The 10,158-nt window shown below is 41.2% G+C and overlaps 2 protein-coding genes across 2 annotated transcripts in view; both read left to right on the top strand.

Moving 5' to 3' along the window:
- LOC107655700 (serine/threonine-protein kinase 17A-like) overlaps nucleotides 1–1,261 on the top strand; it is a 48,824-nt gene extending 47,563 nt beyond the window's left edge. Inside the window, exon 7 of the mRNA XM_016443276.1 lies at nucleotides 574–1,261. Coding sequence (XP_016298762.1) covers nucleotides 574–859 — 286 coding nt within the window. The 3' untranslated portion in view covers nucleotides 860–1,261. The remainder of the gene's footprint in view (nucleotides 1–573) is intronic.
- Nucleotides 1,262–2,217: 956 nt separating this feature from the next.
- Nucleotides 2,218–10,158, top strand: part of LOC107655689 (inositol monophosphatase 2) — a 16,131-nt gene continuing 8,190 nt past the window's right edge. Inside the window, exons 1-2 of the mRNA XM_016443263.1 lie at nucleotides 2,218–2,277; nucleotides 3,729–3,862. Of these exons, the coding sequence (XP_016298749.1) occupies nucleotides 2,218–2,277; nucleotides 3,729–3,862 (194 nt within the window). The remainder of the gene's footprint in view (nucleotides 2,278–3,728; nucleotides 3,863–10,158) is intronic.

Below are 10,158 nucleotides of genomic sequence, written 5' to 3'. Positions count from 1 at the left end.
TCTCTCTCTCTCTCTCTCTCTCTCTCTCTCTCTCACACACACACAAACACACACACACACACACAATTAAAAAAAATAAAAAACATTTACACTGATCACAAGTTCAAACAGTTTTCGAAAAAACATTAAAAAAAAATAGATGAAGGGGGAAAAAAATGAATAAACACCTAGAATATTTCTTAAATAATTGGCAGGTTTTCTCTTAAAGGGGTAGTTCACCCAAAATTTAAAGAGTTACTCGTCCTCATGTTGTTCCAAACCTGTAAGGTTTTTTTTCTGCTGATCACAAAAGAAGATATTTTAAAGAATGTTGGAAACCAAACAGTTGACGGTACCCATCTATAGCATTTTTTATTTTTTTGCATACTATGGAAGTCAATGGCTACCGTCAACCGTTTGGTTCCCAACATTCTTCAACATATCATCTTTTGTGCTCAACTGAAGAAACTTGAGGGCGAGTAAATGATAACAGAATTTTCATTTTTGGATGAACGATCCCTTCAAGATTACATTAATATTAAAAATCAAAAGGCCCAGCTTTAGACGGTTCTGATGTGGATTTGGTTTCCTCAGGAGCCGAGCCACCGCAGAAGACTGTCTCAGACACCAGTGGCTTCGGACGGAGGAGCCCGAGGTGAAGGACGACTCGGAGCCCGTCAGCCCTGATGAAGAAGCAGAGGAGGAGAGCGCTCCGGTGACGGAGGAGCTGATCGTGATGGCCTCCTACACCCTCGGCCAGTGCCGCCAGTTGTCTGATAAAGAGAGCCTGACCCCGGATCAGAAGGCCATCTCCAAACGCTTCAAGTTTGAGGAGCCCTTCTCTGCGCTGCAGGAGGTTCCTGGAGAGTTCATCTACTGATCCACACACTAATGCCCTTCTCTTCTCTCTCCTCTCCTTATGATTTGAACTTGTAAGCCAAACAGGTTTTGTTGCATTTCACATTGTTTGTGTTATTTCTGTTTGTGCTGCTTTGTGTTTTCATGGTTAAGTTACTGAAGCCTTGCTGTGGTTCTCTCACTCATTTTTCTCTTTCGATATTTTTTCTGGTGCCATGCTTAAATATTTGATAAGGGTCAAGCTTGTGATCGTTGCTTTTCTTCTTTTGCCATGTTTGTACAAAATGAATGTTGTTGGTTTTTCTGCGACATGAAGGCAAGCAGAATTAAATGTAAATTAATCCAGTTTTATTTTAAGAGTATTTCCATGTCTTGTTTAAAAAAGCCATGTGTATGTTGAGCTGTCATTCCCGGTAAAGATTCCACAGCAATAACACTCCCATTTACACTCATATATATATATATATATATATATGAAGAACGTGTGTCTTTCTGTGTGTGGAACTCATGTTAGAGTTATAACTGTAAATTGATTTGTCACTATAAAGAATATTTTTAATGGCAACAAATTTCAAAGTGGCTGTCTTGATGCTGTAAATAAAAGTTTGTCTCGACTGTTGCTCTCTGTCTTTATTGTTGTTATTATTATTAATACTTAAGAATCTAAATAAAAACTCGAATGTGGCATGCTGTTCAACTGTTATAATCTCGATGTTGATCATCAGGTTGTGCTTTGAACAGCCAAAAGATGGCAGTAAATTAAGCATTTAACAACTATGTAACATTTTTAAAATAATTATTGGAGCTTTTTTTTTATTTGTTATTTTTGTCCTCAATTCATCTAATTGTCCATGTTAGTCTTTAAGGCATTTTTATGAAAATATACGCGTGTAAAATTGCTTTTGAATTTTAAGCACAGCAGCTCAATAAATTTCGTTCATATCATTAAAGAAAGCAGCGGTCCGAGCATGTAGACACTAATGCAGAAATTGCCTTGGTTTTGGCGCCCTCTGCTGGGTGACTCTATGTAATTGTTTTAAACGGCAAACATTTATTTTGTTTCGCTTTTTTTTAATATACACACATATTAAACTATCGGTAAAGGTGTTTTAAAATGTTATAGAACTTTAAAAACGTAAACAATGAGATAAGCGGTATTAAACAGGCTTATCATCCGCATCATTAGCACATACTATCAGTGTTGAGTTCAGCAGCTGCCGGTGATCGCCGCGGCACGGATCCGGTCGCCGTGATCGATTTGATCGATTAGAGGTCATTTATGTGTGCTGTAGGCCGCGGCCCGTAAACACGCTCCGCCAGGACGGAACCGGACGTCAGCCGAGCCCCGTTACCGGAGAGGATGAGACGCGTCTGTTCGTGATGGAGGACTGGAGCCACTGTTTGGATGTGGCCGTGCAGATCGCGCTCAGGGCCGGACAGGTAACGCACCGCGACACGTTAACCGGCTCGTTCGCTACAAACTAACGCTGGAACACGACAGGATGTGATGTAGCGTCAACTAACACACGATCAACACAGAGCGCAGTTTGATGCTGTTTCGTGTCGACGGACTGTTAATCTACACCGATCCTGACAGCATGATTTATCATATCTATTATATATGAGTCCGCACTGATATTTACTCGATTATAGTCTAAACGCGGTCATATTAATAAGGGTTTCATGTTGCCGCTGTAGTAAAGTATCTCTGACGATGCTACATATCTGGCCCAGGATGGACTACAGTGTAGCTTGTAGAAACGTATTAGGACAAAGCATATTATTATTATTATTATTAAAGTGTTGTTAGCACTGTTTACTATTTATTATGATTTATTTATTTATTTTTTGGTTTATTATATTGATTTTATTAATGCAACTCTTTAAATAATAACACACTTTATAAAATGTATACAATGTCTAATAATATAATATGATAATATCATAGTTTGGACATGCACTATAGTAATTCCATCATGTTCTTTTTCTAGTAATGCTTACACAAAATACTGTGTTCAGTGTTATTTTAGTACTGTTTATCTGCTATTGTATTTTTCCATTAACTTTTTTAATGAGCTTTTTTCATTTTTATTTAAATTTTAGTTTAAGATTTTGTCATTTTGTGATGTTGTTTTATTATTGTTATTATTATTTAATAATTTCTAGATAGCTTCAATTTATTTGTATTTTAGTTTTGGTAATGTTAGTGCAATAAAAAGCAAACTTATTTTATTTCAGTGGCTAAAGCAAGATTTTTCATTTTTGTTTATTTTTTATACTTATTATGTTTGTCTTTATTATTTATACTTTTTATATTTTATGTAATTTTGCTATGTGTTTTTTGTCGTTATTAGTTTTTTTAATATTGCTATGTAGCTTTAATTTATTTTTATTTTAGTTTTAGTAAATTTCAATTAGCTGCTAATTTTAAATGTTATTGTTTAGGTATCTCATTTAGTATTTATATTTTATATAATTTTTGGTATGTCTATTTGCCATTTTTGTTCTTTTTTTAACAGCTTTAATTTATTTTTATTGTAGTGTTAGTCATTTTAGTATGTCAGATTAAACTGATTTTATTTTAGTTAGCTGCTAAGGCAAAATTGATCATTTTCATTATTTAATTATTTATTTATTTATTTATTTTTAAGTATAATATTATCATCTAATATTTATATTTGATTTTATTTCAGCTTTATTTCATTTAATGGTAGTGATTTTTAATAGTTAACAATAACAACACTAGATATTGGACTATGGTACATTGATGTATCGGTGATGGTAATATTTAATGTTCCTAATATATATAAACAATCCCCGTATCACTCTACTAGCACCAGAAAATACCATAGTATTACCATGTGTTAGCATGGCTGTGTTTTCTCCATCAGGTGGTTCAGTCGGCGGTGAAGCAGGAGAAGCAGGTGAGCAGCAAGAGTACTCCGACAGACCTGGTGACGGAGGCAGACCATCAGGTGGAGGAGCTCATCATCTCCACACTCAGGGAGAAATACCCCTCACACAGGTAAAAAACACACACAAATACCCCTCACACGAGTAAAAACACACACAAATACCCCTAACACAGGTAAAAAACACACAAATACCCCTCACACGAGTAAAAACACACACAAATACCCCTAACACAGGTAAAAAACACACAAATACCCCTCACACGGGTAAAAAAACACACAAATACCCCTCACACGGGTAAAAAACAAATACCCCTCAAACACAAATACCTCTCACACACACACAACACACACACACACACACACAAATACCCCTCAAACACAAATACCTCCCACACACGCACAGATACCCGTCACACACACACATACCTGTCACACACACACACACACAAACACCCCTCACACAGGTAAAAACACACACAAATACCCCTCACGCAGGTAAAAAACATGCACAAATACCCCTCACACACACACACACACACACAAATACCCCTCACACACGCACAAATACCCCTCAAACACACAAATACCCCTCACACACACAAATACCCCTCAAACACACGCAAATACCTCTAACACACACACACACACCAATACCTCTCACACACACACACAAATACCCCTCAAACACACACAAATACCCCTCACACACACACAAACAAATACCTCTCACACACACACAAATACCCCTTTCACACACACACACACAAACACACACACAAATACCTCTCACACACACAAATACCTCTCACACACACAAATTCCCCTCACAAACACAAATACCCCTCACACACGCACTAATACCCCTCAAACACAAATACCTCTTACACACACACAAATACCCCTCACGCACACAAATACCTCTCGCACACACGCACAAATACCCCTCAAACACAAATATCTCTCACATACGCACAAATACCCCTCAAACACAAATACCTCTCACACACGCACAAATATCCCACAAACACAAATACCTCTCTCACACGCACAAATACCCCTCAAACACAAATACACACGCACAAATACCCCTCAAACACAAATACCTCTCACACACGCACAAATACCCCTCAAACACAAATACCTCTCACACACGCACAAATACCCCTCAAACACAAATACCTCTCACACACGCACAAATACCCCTCAAACACAAATACCTCTCACACACGCACAAATACCCCTCAAACACAAATACCTCTCACACACGCACAAATACCCCTCAAACACAAATACCTCTCACACACGCACAAATACCCCTCAAACACAAATACCTCTCACACACGCACAAATACCCCTCAAACACAAATACCTCTCACACACGCACAAATACCCCTCAAACACAAATACCTCTCACACACGCACAAATACCCCTCAAACACAAATACCTCTCACACACGCACAAATACCCCTCAAACACAAATACCTCTCACACACGCACAAATACCCCTCAAACACAAATACCTCTCACACACGCACAAATACCCCTCAAACACAAATACCTCTCACACACGCACAAATACCCCTCAAACACAAATACCTCTCACACACGCACAAATACCCCTCAAACACAAATACCTCTCACACACGCACAAATACCCCTCAAACACAAATACCTCTCACACACGCACAAATACCCCTCAAACACAAATACCTCTCACACACGCACAAATACCCCTCAAACACAAATACCTCTCACACACGCACAAATACCCCTCAAACACAAATACCTCTCACACACGCACAAATACCCCTCAAACACAAATACCTCTCACACACGCACAAATACCCCTCAAACACAAATACCTCTCACACACGCACAAATACCCCTCAAACACAAATACCTCTCACACACGCACAAATACCCCTCAAACACAAATACCTCTCACACACGCACAAATACCCCTCAAACACAAATACCTCTCACACACGCACAAATACCCCTCAAACACAAATACCTCTCACACACGCACAAATACCCCTCAAACACAAATACCTCTCACACACGCACAAATACCCCTCAAACACAAATACCTCTCACACACGCACAAATACCCCTCAAACACAAATACCTCTCACACACGCACAAATACCCCTCAAACACAAATACCTCTCACACACGCACAAATACCCCTCAAACACAAATACCTCTCACACACGCACAAATACCCCTCAAACACAAATACCTCTCACACACGCACAAATACCCCTCAAACACAAATACCTCTCACACACGCACAAATACCCCTCAAACACAAATACCTCTCACACACGCACAAATACCCCTCAAACACAAATACCTCTCACACACGCACAAATACCCCTCAAACACAAATACCTCTCACACACGCACAAATACCCCTCAAACACAAATACCTCTCACACACGCACAAATACCCCTCAAACACAAATACCTCTCACACACGCACAAATACCCCTCAAACACAAATACCTCTCACACACGCACAAATACCCCTCAAACACAAATACCTCTCACACACGCACAAATACCCCTCAAACACAAATACCTCTCACACACGCACAAATACCCCTCAAACACAAATACCTCTCACACACGCACAAATACCCCTCAAACACAAATACCTCTCACACACGCACAAATACCCCTCAAACACAAATACCTCTCACACACGCACAAATACCCCTCAAACACAAATACCTCTCACACACGCACAAATACCCCTCAAACACAAATACCTCTCACACACGCACAAATACCCCTCAAACACAAATACCTCTCACACACGCACAAATACCCCTCAAACACAAATACCTCTCACACACGCACAAATACCCCTCAAACACAAATACCTCTCACACACGCACAAATACCCCTCAAACACAAATACCTCTCACACACGCACAAATACCCCTCAAACACAAATACCTCTCACACACGCACAAATACCCCTCAAACACAAATACCTCTCACACACGCACAAATACCCCTCAAACACAAATACCTCTCACACACGCACAAATACCCCTCAAACACAAATACCTCTCACACACGCACAAATACCCCTCAAACACAAATACCTCTCACACACGCACAAATACCCCTCAAACACAAATACCTCTCACACACGCACAAATACCCCTCAAACACAAATACCTCTCACACACGCACAAATACCCCTCAAACACAAATACCTCTCACACACGCACAAATACCCCTCAAACACAAATACCTCTCACACACGCACAAATACCCCTCAAACACAAATACCTCTCACACACGCACAAATACCCCTCAAACACAAATACCTCTCACACACGCACAAATACCCCTCAAACACAAATACCTCTCACACACGCACAAATACCCCTCAAACACAAATACCTCTCACACACGCACAAATACCCCTCAAACACAAATACCTCTCACACACGCACAAATACCCCTCAAACACAAATACCTCTCACACACGCACAAATACCCCTCAAACACAAATACCTCTCACACACGCACAAATACCCCTCAAACACAAATACCTCTCACACACGCACAAATACCCCTCAAACACAAATACCTCTCACACACGCACAAATACCCCTCAAACACAAATACCTCTCACACACGCACAAATACCCCTCAAACACAAATACTCCTCACACGCACACACACAAATACCTCTCTCACACACAAATACCTCTCACACACACAAATACCCCTCACACACACACTAATACCCCTCAAAGACAAATACCCCACACACACACGCACAAATACCCCGCACACACACACAAATACCCCCCCACACACACAAATACCTCTCATACACGCACAAATACCCCTCAAACACAAATACCTCTCACACACACACAAATACCCCTCTCACACACACAAATACCTCTCACACACGCACAAATACCCCTCAAACACAAATACCTCTCACACACGCACAAATACCCCTCAAACACAAATACCTCTCACACACGCACAAATACCCCTCAAACACAAATACCTCTCACACACGCACAAATACCCCTCAAACACAAATACCTCTCACACACGCACAAATATCCCACAAACACAAATACCTCTCTCACACGCACAAATACCCCTCAAACACAAATACCTCTCACACACGCACAAATACCTCTCTCACACGCACAAATACCCCTCAAACACAAATACCTCTCACACACGCACAAATACCTCTCTCACACGCACAAATACCCCTCAAACACAAATACCTCTCACACACGCACAAATACCTCTCTCACACGCACAAATACCCCTCAAACACAAATACCTCTCACACACGCACAAATACCCCTCAAACACAAATACCTCTCACACACGCACAAATACCCCTCAAACACAAATACCTCTCACACACGCACAAATACCCCACACACACAAATACCTCTCACACACGCACAAATACCCCTCAAACACAAATACCTCTCACACACACACAAATACCCCTCACACACGCACAAATACCCCTCAAACACAAATACCTCTCACACACACACAAATACCCCTCACACACGCACAAATACCCCTCAAACACAAATACCTCTCACACACACACAAATACCCCTCACACACGCACAAATACCCCTCAAACACAAATACCTCTCACACACACACAAATACCCCTCACACACGCACAAATACCCCTCAAACACAAATACCTCTCACACACGCACAAATATCCCACAAACACAAATACCTCTCTCACACGCACAAATACCCCTCAAACACAAATACCTCTCTCACACGCACAAATACCTCTCAAGCACAAATACCCCTTTCACACGCACAAATACCCCTTTCACACACTCAAATACCCGTCACACACGCACAAATACCTCTCACACATGCACAAATACCCCTCACACACGCACAAATACTCCTCACACACACTCAAATACCACTCACACACATTCAAATACCCCTCACACACGCACAAATACCTCTCACACATGCACAAATACCCCTCACACACGCACAAATACCCCTCAAACACAAATACCTCTCTCACACGCACAAATACCCCTCAAACACAAATACCTCTCTCACACGCACAAATACCCCTCAAACACAAATACCTCTCTCACACGCACAAATACCCCTCAAACACAAATACCTCTCTCACACGCACAAATACCCCTCAAACACAAATACCTCTCTCACACGCACAAATACCCCTCAAACACAAATACCTCTCTCACACGCACAAATACCCCTCAAACACAAATACCTCTCTCACACGCACAAATACCCCTCAAACACAAATACCTCTCTCACACGCACAAATACCCCTCAAACACAAATACCTCTCTCACACGCACAAATACCCCTCAAACACAAATACCTCTCTCACACGCACAAATACCCCTCAAACACAAATACCTCTCTCACACGCACAAATACCCCTCAAACACAAATACCTCTCTCACACGCACAAATACCCCTCAAACACAAATACCTCTCTCACACGCACAAATACCCCTCAAACACAAATACCTCTCTCACACGCACAAATACCCCTCAAACACAAATACCTCTCTCACACGCACAAATACCCCTCAAACACAAATACCTCTCTCACACGCACAAATACCCCTCAAACACAAATACCTCTCTCACACGCACAAATACCCCTCAAACACAAATACCTCTCTCACACGCACAAATACCCCTCAAACACAAATACCTCTCTCACACGCACAAATACCCCTCAAACACAAATACCTCTCTCACACGCACAAATACCCCTCAAACACAAATACCTCTCTCACACGCACAAATACCCCTCAAACACAAATACCTCTCTCACACGCACAAATACCCCTCAAACACAAATACCTCTCTCACACGCACAAATACCCCTCAAACACAAATACCTCTCTCACACGCACAAATACCCCTCACACACACACAAATACCTCTCTCACACACACACAAATATCCCTCACACACACACAAATACCTCTCACACACACACACACACAAATACCCCTAATACCCGTCACACACGCACAAATACCTCTCACACATGCACAAATACCCCTCACACAAACACAAATACCTCTCACACACGCACAAATACCCCTCACACACGCACAAATATCCCACAAACACAAATACCCTTTTACACATGCACAAATACCCCTCACACACACAAATACCTCTCACACCCACACGCACAAATACCCCTCACACACACAAATACCTCTCTCACACACACAAATACCCCTCAAACACAAATACCTCTCACACACAAATACCTCTCACACACAAACGCACAAATACCCCTCACACACACAAATACCTCTCACACACACACAAATACACCTCAAACACAAATAC

The sequence above is a fragment of the Sinocyclocheilus anshuiensis genome, unplaced genomic scaffold (genome assembly GCF_001515605.1).
Source record: "Sinocyclocheilus anshuiensis isolate Anshui unplaced genomic scaffold, SAMN03320099.WGS_v1.1 scaffold631, whole genome shotgun sequence".
Classification (NCBI taxonomy): Eukaryota; Metazoa; Chordata; class Actinopteri; order Cypriniformes; family Cyprinidae; genus Sinocyclocheilus; species Sinocyclocheilus anshuiensis.
This window is presented reverse-complemented; position numbering and strand designations above follow the sequence as displayed.